The 16,994-nt window shown below is 38.0% G+C and overlaps 1 protein-coding gene across 9 annotated transcripts in view; it reads left to right on the top strand.

Annotated features, from left to right (window-relative positions):
• The window catches only part of KHDRBS2 (KH RNA binding domain containing, signal transduction associated 2), a 631,271-nt gene that overhangs the window by 337,275 nt on the left and 277,002 nt on the right, over positions 1-16,994 (top strand). For 7 of the 9 annotated variants that reach the window (XM_081523653.1, XM_081523657.1, XM_081523656.1 and 4 more), the window contains exon 6: positions 6,840-7,038. In XM_081523653.1, coding sequence (XP_081379779.1) covers positions 6,840-7,038 — 199 coding nt within the window. Of the gene's footprint in view, positions 1-6,839; positions 7,039-12,106; positions 12,180-16,994 lie in introns of all 9 variants that reach the window. The other 2 variants (XM_081523661.1, XM_081523660.1) reach the window with 2 other exon arrangements.

The following is a 16,994-nucleotide window of genomic DNA, read 5'->3' as shown; positions in this document are numbered from 1 at the left end:
AAAGATGCTTGCTTTTTGGAAAGAAAGCTATGACAAATCTGATGTGAAGAATTAGCTTCTTGTTAAAGACCCTGACACTGGTAAAGACTGAATCAAAAGGAGAAGGTGGCTACAGAGGATGAGATGGCCAGATAGCATCACCAACTCAATGGACATAAACTTGAGCAAACTCTGGGAGACAGTGGAGGTCAGAGGACCCTGATGTGCTATAGTCAAGTGGGTCCAACAAAGAGTTGGACATGACTTAGCTACTGAACAATAAAAACATTACATAACTGAAGACTTAAGACCTTCACATATATCACCACTACATGTTGGACAAAAAAGATCTTCACGACCCAGATAATCACGATGGTGTGGTCCCTCACCTAGATCCAGACATCCTGGAATGTGAAGTCAAGTGGGCCTTAGGAAGGATCACTATGAACAAAGCTAGTGGAGGTGATGGAATTCCAGTTGAGCTACTTTAAATCCTGAAACATGATGCTGTGAAAGTGCTGCAATCAATATGCCAGCAAATATGGAAAACTCAACAGTGGCCACAGGACTGGAAAAGGTCAGTTTTTATTCCAATCCCAAAGAAAGGTAATGCCAAAGAATTCTCAAACTACTGCACAATTGCACTCATCTCACACGCTAGTAAAGTAATGCTTAAAATTCTCCAAGCCAGGCTTCAGCAATACGCGAACGATGAACTTCCAGATGTTCAAACTGGTTTGAGAAAAGGCAGAGGAACCAGAGATCAAATTGTCAACATCCGCTGGATCATCAAAAAAGTAAGAGAGCTCCAGAAAAAAACATCTACTTCTGCTTTATTGACTATGCCAAAGCCTTTGACTCTGTGGATCACCACAAACTGTGGAAGATTCTGAAAGAGATGGGCATACCAGATCACCTGACCTGCCTCTTGAGAAATCTGTATGCAGGTCAGGGAGCAAGAGTTAGAACTGGACATGGAACAACAGACTGGTTCCAAATAGGAAAAAGAGTGCGTCAAGACTGTATATTGTCATTGTGCTTATTTAACTTCTATGCAGAGTGCATCATGAGAAACGCTGGGCTGGATGAAGCACAAGCTGGAATCAAGATTTCCGGGGGAAATATCAATAACGTCAGATATGCAGACGACACCATCCTTATGGCAGAAAGTGAAGAAAAACTAAAGAGCCTCTTGACGAAAGTGAAAGAGGAGAGTGAAAAAGTTGGCTTAAAGCTCAACATTCAGAAAACTAAGATCATGGCTTGTGGTCCCACCACTTTATGGCAAATAGATGGGGAAACAGTGGAAACAGTGGCTGACTTTGTTTTTCTGGGATCCAAAATCACTGCAGATGGTGATTGCAGCAATGAAATTAAAAGACACTTACTCCTTAGAAGGAAAGTTATGACCAACCTAGACAGCATATTAAAAAGTAGAGACATTACTTTGCCAGCAAAGGTCCATCTAGTCAAAGCTATGGTTTTTCCAGTGGTCATGTATGGATGTGAGAGTTGGAGTATAAGGAAAGCTGAGCACCGAAGAATTGATTCTTTTGAAGTGTGGTGTTGGAGAAGACTCTTGAGAGTCCCTTGGACTGCAAGGAGATCCAACTAGTCCATCCTAAAGGAGATCAGTCCTGGGTGTTCTTTGGAAGGACTGATGTTGAAGCTGAAACTCCAATCCTTTGGCCACCTGATGCAAAGAGCTGACTCATTGGAAAAGACCCTGATGCTGGGGAAGATTGAAGGCGGGAGGAGAAGGGGACGACAGAGGATGAGATGGCTGGATGGCATCATCGACTCGATGACCATGGGTTTGGGTGGACTCTGGGAGTTGGTGATGGACAGGGAGGCCTGGTGTGCTGCGGTTCATAGGGTCACAGAGTCGGACTCAACTGAGCGACTGAACTGAACTGAACTGAACATGTTGGATGAGTATGAACAATAGAAAAATAAGACATTTGAAGCAGTCTTTGACGTTTTGTTTGTTTACTACAATGAGAACTAATACATAGATAGAGCGAGTGGAGTCTGTTGAAGAGAAGAGTAATCACATTTGTTTCCAAGAAAGATGACTCAATCACCACTGTGATGACAAAGAAGAATTAGAAAAACACACAGAGAGACAGACACTGATGGCAGAGAACCCAGCGAAAAGGCAAGTCCATTATCCCACCCAGAAATAAATACCACTCAGAATATTAGAGGTAAATGATGAGATTAGAGATGAAAATTTTTATGCATTAGTTTCTGATTGGGCTTCCCATTTGGCTCAGCTGGTAAAGAATTTGCCTGCCATGACGGATACCTGGGTTCAGTCCATGGGTTGGGAAGATCCCCTGAAGAAGGGAAAGGTACCCACTTCAGTATTCTGGCCTGGAGAATTCCATGGACTGTATAGTCCATGGGGTTGCAGTGAGTCAGACACAACTGAGTGACTTTCACTTTCACTTCACTTTCAGTGCCTGATTAGATGTTGGAGATCAGAGAATGGTCCTACACAGGATGAATCTCTGATGTCTGTCCTGGTTAGAGATTAATGACATCCATTAAAATTAGGTAAAAGACAAATTTTAATGAAGACTATAATTATTCCTATAATTGATTCTGGGTCTATGGATTGCTGGTGTGTCCTTGGGAATATAACTTGTATTTTCTGTGACTTGGTTCTCAACCTTTTATAATAGCTTAGAAACAGCTATGTGACAACTTCGTCAAGATTTTTAAGTTAGATGACACATGCAAAGCACTGGTTCCCAAACTCGTTCCGTTCAATTCAGTTGCTCAGTCATGTCTGACTCTTTGTGACCCCACGGCCAAACTAGTTAGTACATTGGAATCACTGAAGATCATTGCTGCTGGAGACTGTGATTTAATCAGCATGGAGTGCAGTCTGGAGTCTGGACATTTTCAGCAATCTTTAGGTGACTCTAACATGCAGACCAGCTAAGGAGACATGGCCCAGGTTATGGTGTATGGTAGGGAGGAAAGTGCTAACAGCCATCAGAGAGAGAGATTGCAAAGTGCACTGTGAGGCACAGAAAATGGTGACAATCATCTCCCAAGGAGGGCCTAGGAGCAGATGTCAGTGAATAAACCTGAAGAGTAAAAAGGAGGAATGGGAAGATAAGCAGAGTTATACATATCCAAAGAAGGCATTCATAACCCACAGTGATAAATGTAGCAGGTACTGTGACATGAGAACTGAGTAAATGAACCCAGTGGATCTGGAAACTAGTAAGATACTGGTAACACCAGTCAAGAGTATTTTCAACAAAGTGGAGAAAACAATAACTAGGTTTCATTTGATCCAGGAATGAGCAGGAGGTGTGGAATTAAGGATAGAAAACTTTCAAGAAGTCAGAAAAGTAGAGAAAAGAACACTAGAGTGTTGATTCAGCCAGGAACACTACGTTTTAAATAGATGATATCAATCTTGAGTTGAATTGAAGATCTGAGTTGATGAGAGATATAGGGTTAACATTCCAGGATAAGAACATACGATATCAGAGATAATGAGTCAGGTGCAAGAGGCAGGCAGGGCTCTGTCTGGGAGACAGTTGATGAAGAAATGGGATGAGAAATTAGATTTGATGTGAGCAGGAAGAATTGGTATAGATTCAGAAATCTTATTAAGAAAACAGTTATAAAAACTCAGGCTCAGGGAGTTATAACAACTTACCTGTGATTATTCAATGGCATAAATAGAACTTGTGGCTATAGTTTAAAGTATGGTGATACGATTTACTACTCACCCAGGGACACTTTTAAAAGTATTAAAATGCTAAACCAGGACAACAGTTATAATTCTGAACTACACTGGGCAAACCTGGATATATGCACACCTTACATATGAAGTGTTAGGAGGCCCAGTGAAGGCAAAAATTAGTCTATATTTCCATTTTATAGATGGGCTTTTGTGTTATCACAGTAGTTTAGAATATTATGATCTTAGATATATTGTGATTGAAGGGGGCACTGGGCCTTTCAAGGTCTCCCAATGTAGGAGATCATTTTCTATACATTAGATTCACAGTAAGTTCCCTAATAATTTCTCTATTCATCAGCTCTATAATCTATTGAAAACGTTTAAAGGCTTTACCAGTATTCTTATTGTTCACTCTTAAAGCTCATTTACCACAATGGCTCATTTATCACAAGAGCCAACTGCCTACTATACATAGCAAAAAGCATAACCTACAACCCGACCTGTTCAGTTCAGTTCAATTCAATTCAGTCACTCAGTCCTATCTGACTCTTTGCGACACCATGGACTGCAGCATGTCAGGCCTCCCTGTCCATGACCAACTCCCAGAGTTTACTCAAACTCATGTGCATTGAGTTGGTGATGACATCCAACATCTCTTCCTCTGTCGTCCCCTTCTTCTCCCGCCTTCAATCTTTGCAGCATCAGGGTCTTTTCAAATGAGTCAGTTCTTACAATCAGGTGGCCAAAGAATTAGAGTTTCAGCATCAGTCCTTCCAATGAATATTCAGGACTGATTTCCTTTAGGATGGACTGGTTGGATTTTGTTGCTGTCCAAGGGACTCTCAAGTGTCTTCTCCAACACCACAGTTCAAAAGCATCAATTCTTCAGTACTCAGCTTTCTTTAGAGTTGCACTCTCATACCATACATGACTATTGGAAAAACTATAGCTTTGACTAGGCAGACCTTTGATAGCAAAGTAATGTCTCTGCTTTTTAATATGCTGTCTAGGTTTGTCATAATTTTCCTTCCAAGGAGTAAGTGTCTTTTAATTTCATGGCTGCAGCCACTACGGAAATATAGACTAATTTTTGCCTAATTTTTGATTTTGGAGCCTAAAAAAATAAGGTATGTCACTGTTTCCACTGTTTCCCCATCTATTTGCCATGAAGTGATGGGACCAGATGCCTTGATCTTAGTTTTCTGAATGTTGAATTTTAAGCCAACATATTCACTCTCCTGTTTCACATTCATCAAGAGGCTGTTAAATTCTTCTTCGCTTTCTGCCATAAGGGTGGTGTCATCTGCATATCTGGGATTATTCATATTTTCCTGGTAATCTTGATTCCAGCTTGTGCTTCATCCAGCACAGCATTTCTCATGATGTATTCTGCATATAAGTTAAAAAAGCAGGGTGACAATATACAACCTTGATGTATTCCTTTACCTCTTTGGAACCAGTCAGTTGTTCCATGTCCAGATCTAACTGCTGCATCCTGACCTGCATACAGATTTCTCAGGAGGCAGGTCAGTTGGTCTGGTATTCCCACCTCTTGACGAATTTTCCACAGTTTGTTGTGATCCACACAGTGAAAGGCATTGGCTTAGTCAATAAAACAGAAGTAGATGTTTTTCTGGAACTCTCTTGCTTTTTCAATGATCCAGCGGATGTTGACAATGTGATCTCTGGTTCCTCTATCTTTTCTAACTCCAGTTTGAACATCTAGAAGTTGTTGTACTGTTGAAGCCTGGCTTGTAGAATTTTGAGCATTACTTTGCTAGCATGTGAGATGAGTGCAATTGTGTGGTAGTTTGAGCATATTTTGGCATTGTCCTTCTTTGGGATTGGAATGAAAACTGACCTTTTCCAGTCCTGTGTCCACAGCTGAGTTTTCCAAATTTGCTGGCATATTGAGTGCAGCACTTTAACAGCATCATCTTTTAGGATTTCAAATAGCTCAGCTGGAATTCCATCACCTTCACTAGCTTTGTTCGTAGTGGTGCTTCCTAAGGCTCACTTGACTTTGCATTCCAGGATGTCTGGCTCTAGATGTGTTGTCACACCATTGTGGTTATCCGGATCATGAAAATCTTTTTGTATAGTTCTGTGCTTTCTTGTCACCCCTTATTAGTATCTTCTGCTTCTATTAGGTCCATACCGTTTCTGTCCTTTATTGTGCCCATTTTTGCCTGAAAAGTTCCCTTGGTATCTTTAATTTCCTTGAAGAGATCTCTAGTTTTTCCCATTCTACATCCCATGATCATCATTTTCCTAAAAGGTTTAGTGATCTTGCTGAAAGTAGTGCTTTCTGGAGGCCAAAATTTCAGACAAAATAAAAACTGAAATAACCATGGTTTGCCCAAAGATTTTAGACAAACACTCAACCTTTCCAAAGGCCTCATAATACTTAAGAATTAACTGCAGCCATTTGATCTCATGCTTTTAATACAAGTTACTTTTGTGTCCAGCACTACAGTGCAAGATACTCAGTTATTATTTTTATAGCAGAGTCCATATGTGTTTACTAGCACCATAGTTACCACAGGAAATAAATTATATCAGGGACTTTGCCAGTTCAAAGGGTTACATGCATAACAATAAATCCGTGACAATGAGTTGTGATTCAAGTGACTTTAAATCTAAGCTACTATAATAAGCAGAATGATACCATGATAGCTCCAAATATTGTCAAAGTGCAGACAGATTTTTTTTTTTAAGTGACAAAATTGCCTATCACTGTCAGTAACCTCCAGCATGGATGAGACATTAAAAATTAGGTGCTTTGGATGGTCCAGTGACTCATATATTAGACATTTGTGCCTTTTTGGTAAACTTGGAATAGAAATCAGAGTGGGTTGATGTTTGGTTGTTTTGCTTTAAATTTTTAATGTTATAAAAATATCGAAGTATTTTACATGGTTTTTATGATAACTAAGTCATACCCAATATTTACAAAGCTTATTCTGTGGAGATAAAAATAGTTTATATCCTAAAGATCTCCATTAAACACACACACTCACACTCTCAGACATGCAGAAATAAATGTGGTTTACATCCCATTGTATACAGCCTGTAGGATGAGAGATTTGCCAGCTTTAATTCCTTTCTCTCATCACTTGTTTCTCATCTGTACATGGCCTGTTTCTCCTAGGGGACGTGGGGGAGCCATTCCTCCTCCCCCACCACCTGGACGAGGCATTCTCACCCCTCGAGGGACCACTGTGACCCGTGGTGCTCTTCCAGCACCCCCTGTAGCAAGAGGCGTTCCTACTCCACGAGCCCGGGGATCGCCCACCATGCCAGGATACAGGGCACTCCCTCTGCCAGCCCACAAGGGGTATGAAGAGTATGTAAGTACTCTCGATACTCTCGAGAAATCAGTTGTTAGGAGGAGTTAAACTGGTTGGGCGTCAAGCTAATCTTCAAAGACATTCATATACCATCAGTATAGTAGATGATATTTGTTGCAGGAAACAAGTGTCATTTGCAACAGACTGTAGTATTGCATTTAAATGGGGCCATTTTGAGAAAAGCTTTCATTGTACAGGTTCCATCACTGTTGTTAGTTCCAGTTGAATAGCTTACATTTTAAGAAACGAACTATCTTGAGGTTTTCTTATATTTAGGAGATTTGATTCATTTCAAAAAGAAATAATTATGAACATAATGTGAATAGTCATGTATGTAGAAGATTCTCCTGGAACATGATAAAGATGAACATAACTCATAAATATTTGACAAATATAATGTGATTATATTACAAACTTTGTTAGTAATTTAAGACCATGTGGTTGGTTTTTCATTTAAATATCCTACTCTCTTAGTGTATGAAAGATAACGAATTGGCAGGTGTGAATTCAGAACTCAGTACAGAATGAATATATGAATTGCAGTGTCTCTAAGTACCTCTTCCCCTTCTAGGCCTCTGTATTACTTTACACTCCCTTTGAATCTTTCACCTGAGTTGTTAGCTTTCTGCTGGTCACATGTTCTTTTTTCTGTCTCCATTTCTCCTACTGGATTGTGAAACTTGTTAAAAGGGGAAGTTTCCTATTCACTTTTGTAACCATAGTAAGTCCACTGTAAAAGTTTGATTGAATTAATACAACCAGATTATCATCCTATGAAACAGTTGCATTTTGCCTTTAACCTCTCCAAGGTGCCCATCCACTAACCGAGGTGTTTGCTTCATTCAAACATAGATACACTGTCCTTTGTGAATTATTACTTATATAAACTCTTCAGGAAGAGTTAGTATCACATTCTATTCTTTAAAAGCATATAAATATTTAATGAACTGGTTAATAACCAAGCAAAACTTAATCTTAAAATAAAGTAAAAATGCTTGCTAGGCATCTCTAAGAACTATAATGGTTAGAGCATGTTAGTTTTTAGGAAAGTTACTGATTAAATATGAAACATGGAATAATGTCTCTAAGAGTGAAGACAAATATTAAGTTTAATGATCCATTTCTATGGGAAAAATTGAAATGTGTTCGTCTAAGTATCTTTTGTACAACATCAGCTATTAATATTTAAAATCTTAGACTGAAAAATTGAAAAATCTGCAGCAGATAATGTATTCTACCATCTGAACAAGCCCGCGGATCTAGAAACTTAGAACCTGGTCCTGGTTCTACCATCTCTTCAGTAGACAAACGTACTCTTTCAGAAATAAGTGCTCTTTAAATGAACGAATGAATGAATAATCCACAACAGGGACAGTGGGATTGTTTTTGTTTTTCTTTTTCTTATCTCTGAGGAACCAGGTCTACCATCTTTATGTGTATTGACACTATGATGTTTTTGTCTTCCAAACAGAAAGCTTAACAGTCAGATCTTTATCCCAAAAATTGAAAGAGAGAAATAGTGGTCAACACTGTTATCAATAAATAAATTTACATCACTTATATGGCACAGTAAAAGAGAACACAATTGGAAAAACTGTAGTCTTTCATGTAGCTACAAAAGCATTGTGGCCTTTCACATTCATTCCAATTTGTAGTGAATAAATCAAGGAGTGCAAGGCAAAACAGTAAGCTGCAAAGGCATAAAGGTTTTATGGAAACATGAGCATATTCTGAAAAAGGTTATATTCTGAATTGGAAATTTTAGGAGAATGATTCTTATAATAAGTAAAGAAAATATGTCAAGCCTTGTAAATTTGATTTTTTAAACTTAAAAAGTATCAATTCCTTCATTCATTCAGATTTCAGTAAACCTCTGAGTCTAGGTTAAGGGTCTGCGTCCATATAAGCACATCCCTGGTTAAGGAAACAGCAAGCAGAAAGGCACTGGGAAGAACCTGCTCAAAATGTTTGGGAATCAGCTAGGAAAACATCAGAGCTGGAGAGTATGTGAGGGAGACAGAGGAGGACAAGGGCGAGGCAGGCCAACTCATGTTGCTATTGGAGAGTTTGGAGCAGAAAATCCACATGAGCAGATTTATGTTTTAAAAGATTTCTTCTGTACACATTGCAGTGGACAGAATATGCAATGAGATGGGCTCAGGAATAGAAACAGGGAGACTGGTGACATCCCCATGGACAGAACAAGGCTCAGAGTGGTGAGAAGAGATCTATTCTGAGTCTATGGAGATGATCTAGAAGGATTTGATGATGGGACAGAGGGAGAATGTGTGCAAACAGAAAGGAGTAAAAGATAACTTTGTGGAGTTTTGTGAAACATAGGTTTAACTGAACCTTGGGCTGACCAACCAGATAAAATTGAGGTGTCATTTGTTGAATTGACAAGTACAGGGTGGTGGGTTGGAGGAAATGGAAAGCTCGTTGGAGATCAAGTGAGGTGTTTGGCTTTCAGGAAAGACTGTCATTTTGCTGGATGGACCTTATCTGACTTTCAAAACAGAAAGCAGCACCCCACAGTGTGAATTCTAACTGTGTCACTAGCTGTGTAATTTAGAACACTCTGGGTCCTGGATTTCCTCTTCTATAAAATGGGGATAATCATTTCAGCCTCACAAGACTGCACTAAATATTAGAAATAAACATCGATAAGCACTTAAAACATGAGTATTCATAAGTATCCAGAAGATTATAGACAGTAAATAAGAAGTAACTATTATAAAAATTTCATCATATATCATACTCTACAGTTTCTCCCTGGGTAAATTATGGACCCACTGAAGTCGAAGAGCTGACTCATTGGAAAAGACCCTGATGCTGGGAAAGATTGAGGGCAGGAGGAGAAGGGGATGAGAGAGGATGAGGTGGCTGGATGGCATTACCGACTCGATGGACATGGATTTGGGTGGACTTAGGCAGTTCGTGATGGACAGGGAGCCCTGGCGTGCTGCCGTTCATGGGGTCGCAAAGAGTTGGACACGACTGAACAACTGAACTGAACTGAACTGAAGTCACAGATATTTAGTTACTTTTTGTAAATTAACTGGGCAAATTAGTTGTTTGCAGATAGAGAAGCTGTGTCATCTTCTTTTAATGATAAATAAACAAGTGAACAAACAAACCTGGGTGGGGCTGTGTTGATGAAAACATTCAGTAAACTATCTATGATGCTGCTGCTGCTGCTAAGTCGCTTCAGTCGTGTCCGACTCTGTGCAACCCCATAGAAGGCAGCCCACCAGGCTCCACCATCCCTGGGATTCTCCAGGCAAGAATACTGGAATGGGTTGTCATTTCCTTCTCCAAACTATCTATAATGGGAGTAAAATAGAGTTTTACTTGAGCCAAACTGAAGACAATAACCCAGAAGGCAGCTTCCATGATTACTCTCAAAAACTGTTCAGGATAAGCAGGGTTTTCAGCATAGTTTCATGTTTTGTCAGAGCAAGGAACACCAAACAAGTTAGGGATTCTTTCCTTCAAGTTTTCCGAAAAGCCAGGTCAACACGTACACAGGTAGTCAGCATGGCGGTGGCACATGAAAAGGGAGTCTTATCAACCAGCAGGACTAGCACTGATGTCCAAGGAAGGGAAGCATTTAATCCTATTTTAAACTTGGACAATTTTTTTTTTTTTTTTACTTCTGGTCAATGCACTCTTTTTTTTTTTTTAAATAATTAAAGCAGATACACAATGTATGTTATCAAACAGACTGTTCTAGTTAGCAAAAAAGTCAAGTTAACGTGTATAAGCCAGAATGACTTCCCCACACCTCAGCATGTGAACATTTCTTTTATCAGGTGTAATGAAGTCCAGTAATAGGAATGCCATCAGGCCTGAAGAAACAGCTAGACTGAGGCACTAGAGTCTCTCCCCACATTTCCTCTCTATTTTCTTTGCACATATGTTTTCATCCCATGCTAACGTACAGACTGGATATTTAGCTTCACTGATCAACTTGGCTCAGTTTGTGGTGAAAGACGTCCACCCTAGGACTGCTGCGTCCACATGTCCAGTTGTCCTCATCTGCAGATACTTGCTGGCTGGATGCCTCTCAAATCGAATTCAGATACCTAGGGTAGGAGAATCATATTCACTTGGGCATGACAGGTGTCTATGATTATGGAACAAGAGTTTCGGGAAATCAGATCTGGGATCTATACTTGTCAGTCACCAGTGACATGGGTGGTTCATGTGTGAAGTTCACTGAATACAAGCATGGTTCCAGGGGACTCAGCCCCAAGGGTCATTTGGAGAGACATTAGTTTCCAGAGAAGGAGAAAAATTGTTATAAACTTGGCAGATATCCTAACTATACCTTTAATAGCATACTGTTGATAATAAGTAAAAGGAGATATTATCTTTAAAAAAAAACTCATATTTTATTAAAACCTGTCATATTTTCGTTTTTTCTATAGATAATCCAATGAATACATACAAAGTTAAACACGTGTCTGATAATCTCTGACAGCAGTCTTTGATATCTCCATCCAAACCCAGATTAACATTCAAAGGCTGCTGCTCTCTGCTTTAATTTTAAACAATTGATTCCTCTGTAAGAGGTAAGAAAAACAAAAGTTTAAGTGTCTCAGTAGCAAAATAACAGGACCATGCTAAGCTGATGGTGAAAATATTAAAGGAATTCTTCACTTTAAGATAAAATTTCTTAGACAAGTTTCCCTTTATTATAAGTGACACTACAGAACAATTCACTCTTCAGAATTTTCTTCCTTCCCTGCTAAGGCTTTGATCACATGGACTGTCTACAGGTGGCAAGATCATCTCTTTGCAGTTCACCATCAGTGAGACTGCTGTTTAAAACCATCATTAGTATTAGTAGAGACATTACTTTGCTGATAAAGGTCCATCTAGTCAAAGCTATGGTTTTTCTTTTCTTCTTTTTTTTTTTCAAATTAATTTATTTTTTTGAAGGATAATTGCTTTACAGAATTTTGCTGTTTTCTGTCAAACCTCAACATGAATCAGCCATAGGTATACATATATCCCCTCCCTTTTGAAACTCTTTCCCATCTTCCTCCCCATCCTACCCCTCTAGGGTGATACAGAGCTCCTGTTTGAGTTTCCTGAGCCGTACAGCAAATTCTCCTTGGATATCTATTTCATATATGGTAATGTAAGTTTCCATGTTACTCTTTCCATACATCTCATTTTCTTCTATCCTCTCCCCATCTTCATAAGTCTATTCTCTATGTCTGTTTCTCCATTGTTGCCCTGTAAATAAATTTTTCAGTACCATTTTTCTAGATTCCATATATATGTGTTAGAATATGGTATTTATCTTTCTCTTCCTGACTCACTTTACACTGTATAATAGGTTCTAGGTTCATCCATCTCATTATAACTGACTCAAATGCATTCCTTTTTATGGCTGAGTAATATTTCACTGTGCATATATGCCACAAATTCTTTATCCATTCATCTGATGATGGACATCTAGGTTGCTTCCATGTTCTAGTTATTGTAAATAGTGATGCAATGAACAATGGGATATATATGTCTCCTTCAATTTTGGTTTCCTCAGTGTATACGGCTAGAGGTGAAATTGCTGGGTCATATGGTGGTTTTATTCCTAGTTTTTATTAGAAATCTCCGCACCTTCTTCCATAGTGGCTCAATTCACATTGAGTGTATCAATTTACATTACCAGCAACAGTCCAGGTGTGTTCCGTTTTCTCCACACCCTCTCCAGCATTTATTGTTTGCAGACTTTTTGATGAGTGCCAGTCTGACCAGTGTGAGGTGATATCTCATTGTAGTTTTGATTGGCATTTCTCTAATAATGAGCGATGTTGAGCATCTTTTCATGTGTTTGTTAGCCATCTGTATGTCTTCTTTGGAGAAATGTCTGTTTAGGTCTTTTTCCCAATTTTTGATTGGGTTGTTTGCTTTTCTGGTATTGAGTTGCATGAGCTGCTTGTGTATTTTGGAAATTAATCCTTTGTCACGTGTTTCATTTGCTATTTTTTTTTTCCATTCTGAGGGTTTTCTTTTCACATTGCTTAGCATTTCCTTTGATGTGCAAAAGTTTTTAAGTTTAATCAGGTCCCACTTCTTTACTTTTGTTGTTATTTCCATTACTCTAGGAGGTGTGTCATAGGGGATCTTGCATTGATTTATGTCATTGAGTGTTCTGCCTATGTTTTCCTCTAAGAGTTTTCGATTTTCTGGTCTTACATTTAGGTCTTTAATCCATTTTGAGTTTATCTTTGTGTATGGAGTTAAGAAGTGTTCTAACGTCATTCTTTTACATGTAGCTGTCCAGTTTTCCCAACACCATTTATTGAAGAGGCTGTCTTTGCCCCATTGAATATTCTTGCCTTCTTTGTCAAAAATAAAGTACCCATAGGTGCATGGGTTTATTTATGGGCTTTCTATCTCTGTTTCTTTGGTCTATATTCTATTTTTGTGCCAATATCATACTGTCTTGATGACTGTAGCTTTGTACTATAATCTGAAGTCAGGAAGGTTGATTCTTCCAGCTCCATTCTTCTTTCCCAAGACTGCTTTGGCTGTACAGGGTCTCTTGTGTTTCCATATGAATTGTGAAATTTTTTGTTCTAGTTCTGTGAAAAATCCCATTGGAAATTTGAAAGAGATCTCATTGAATTGGTAGATATCATTTGATAGTATAGTCATTCTCAAAATATTGATTCTTCCTACCCAGGAACAAGGAATATCCCTCCATCTGTTTATGTCATCTTTGATTTCTCTCATTAGTGTCTTATAATTTTCTGTGTGCAGTTCTTTCATCTCCTTATGTAAGTTTATTCCTAGATGTTTAATTCTTTTTGTTGCAATGGTGACTGGAATTGATTCTTTAATTGCTCTTTCTTATTCTCATTGTTAATATATAGAAATGCAAGTGAATTCTCTGCATTGATTTTGTATCTTGCAACTTTGCTAAATTCACTGATTAGCTCTAATAATTTTCTGATGCTATCTTTAGGGTTTTCTATGTGCAGTATCATGTCATCTGCAAACAGTGAGAGCTTTAGTTCTTCTTTTCTGATCTGGATTCCTTTCATTTCTTTTTCTTCTCTGATTGTTGTAGCTTGGACTTCCAGAACTATGTTGAATAATAGTGGTGAAAGTGAACAGCCTTGTCGTGATCCTGATCTTAGGGGGAATGCTCTCAATTTTTCACCATTGAGAATAAGGTTTGCTATAGGCTTATCATATAGGGCCTTACTATGTCGAGGTAGGTTCCTTATATGCCTATTTTTTGAAGAGTTTTAATCATAAATAGGTGCTGAATTTTGTCAAAGGCTTTACTGCATCTAAAGAGATTATCATATGGTTTTTATCTTTCAGTTTATTAATATAGTGTATCACATTGTTTGATTCACGTGTATTAAAGAATGCTTGCATCCCTGGAATAAACCCAACTTGATCATGGTGTATGAGCTTTTTGATGTGATGATGAATTCTGTTTGCTAAAATTTTGTTGAGGATTTTCACATCTATGTTTATCAATGATATTGGCCTGTAGTTTCCTTTTTTTGTGTTGTCTTTGTCTGGTTTTGATATCAGGGTTATGGTGGCCTCGAAGAATGAATTGGGAAGTGTTCCTTCCTCTGCAATTTTTTGAAAGATTTTAGAAGGATAAGCATTAGCTCTTTTCTAAATGTTTGATAGAATTCTCCTGTGAAGCCATCTGGTCCTGGGCTTTTGTTTTGGGGGAGATTTTCTTTTTTGTTTTTATCACAGCTTCAATTTCAGTGCTTGTAATTGGGTTGTTCATAATTTCTCTTTCTTCCTGGTTCAGTGTTAGAAGACTGAACTTTTCTAAGAAACTGTCCATTTCTTCCAGGTTATATAGTTCATTGCCATATACTTGTTCACAATATTCTCTTATAATCCCTTGTATTTCTGCAAGTCTGTTGTAACCTCTCCTTTTGCCTTTCTAATTTTGTTTTCATTTCCAATTTGATTTGATTCTTCTCTTTTTCTTGATGAGTATGTTTAAGGGTTTGTCAATTTTGCTTATCTTCTCAAAGAACAGACTTTTAGTTTTATTAATCTTTACTATTGTTTCTTAGATTTCTTTTTCTGCTCAGATTTTTATGATTTCTTTCCTTCTATTAATTTTCGGTTTTTTGTTCTTCTTTTTCCAGTTGTTTTAGGTGTAAGGTTAGGTTGTCTAGTCAATGTTTTTCTTGTTTCTTGTGGTAGGATTGTGTTGCCATAAACTTCCCTCTAAGAACTGCTTTTGCTGCATCCCATAGGTGTTGAGTTGTTGTGTTCTCATCGTCATTTGTTTCTAGAATTTTTTTGATTTCCATTTTGATTTCTTCAGTAACCTGTTGGTTGTTCAGAGACGTGTTGTATAATCTCCATGTGTTTGTGTTTCTTACAGTTTTTTTTTTCCTTGTAATTGATATCTAGCCTCATAGGGTGTGGTCAGAGAAGATGCCTGATATGGTTTCAATTTTCTTAAATTTACTGAGATTTGATTTGTGACCCAAGATTTGGTCTACCCTGGAGAATGTTCCAAGTGCACTTGAAAAGAAGGTGTATTTTTCTGCATTTGGATGGAATGTCCTGAAGATATCAATGAGATCCTCTCATCTAATGTATCATTTAAGACTTGTGTTTCCTTCTTAAATTTCTGTTTGATGATCTGTCCTTTGGTGTGAGTGGGGTGGTAAAGCCTCCCACTATTATTATGTTACTGTCAATTTCTCCTTTTATGTCTGTTAATGTTTGTATTAATATATTGAGGTGCTACTATGTTGGGTACATAGATATTTACAATTGTTATATCTTCCTCTTGGATTGATCCCTTCATCATTATGTGGTGTCCTTCCTTATCTCTTGTGATCTTCTTTATTTTAAGGTTTATTTTGTCTGATATGAGGATTGCTACTCCAGCTTTCTTTTGGTCCCCATTTGTGTGGACTATTTTTTTTCCTCTCTCTCACTTTCAGGCTATATGTGTCTTGAGGCCTGAAGTGGGTTCCCTGTAGACAGCATATGTGTGGGTTTTGTTTTTGTATTCATTCAGCCAGTCTGTCTTTTGGTTGGAGCATTTAATTCATTTACATTTAAAGTAACTATTGATATATATGTTCCTATTGCCAATTTCTAATTATTTGGGGTTGATTTTGTAGATCTTTTTTTCTTCTGTTGTATTTCTTGACTATGGAAGTCCATTTAACATTTGTTGTAAAGCTGGTTTGGTGGTACTGAATTCTCTTAACTTTTGCTTGTCTGAAAAGCTTTTTTACTTCTCCATCAATTTTGAATGAGATCCTTGCTAGGTACAGTAATCTTGGTTGTAGATTTGTCCCTTTCAGTGCTTTAAATATATCCTGCCATTCCCTGCTGGCCTGCAGAGCTTCTCCTGAAAGATCAACTGTTACGAGTATGTGGTTTCCCTTGCATGTAACTTGTTGCTTTTCCCTTGCTGCTTTTAATATTCTTTCTCTGTGTTTAGTATCTGTTAGTTTGATTAGTATGTGTCTTGGCATGTTTCTCCTTGGATTTATCCTGCATAGGACTCTTTGTACCTCTTGGAATTAATGGGCTATTTCCTTTTCCATGTTGGGGACATTTTCAACTATAATCTCTACAAAAATTTTTCTCGTACCCTTTCTTTCTCTCTTATTCTTCTAGGACCCTTCTAATTCGAATGTTGGTGCCTTTGATATGGCCCCAAAGGCCTCTGAGACTGTCCTCAGCTCTTTAATTCTTTTTACTTTATTCTGCTCTTCAGAAGTTATTTCTACCATTTTATCTTCCAGCTCACTGACTCATTCTTCTGCTTCATATATTCTGCTATTGATTCCTTCTCGAGTATTTTTTAATTTCAGTAATTGTGTTATTTGTCTCTATATGCTTATTCTTTAATTTTTCTAGGTCTTTATTAATTGATCTTGCATTTTCTCCATTTTGTTCTCAAGATTTTTGATCATCTTTACAAT

Source organism: Giraffa tippelskirchi, chromosome 8, assembly GCF_054371585.1.
Source record: "Giraffa tippelskirchi isolate mGirTip1 chromosome 8, T2T-mGirTip1v1.2.pri, whole genome shotgun sequence".
In the NCBI taxonomy this organism is placed as follows: Eukaryota; Metazoa; Chordata; class Mammalia; order Artiodactyla; family Giraffidae; genus Giraffa; species Giraffa tippelskirchi.
This window is presented reverse-complemented; position numbering and strand designations above follow the sequence as displayed.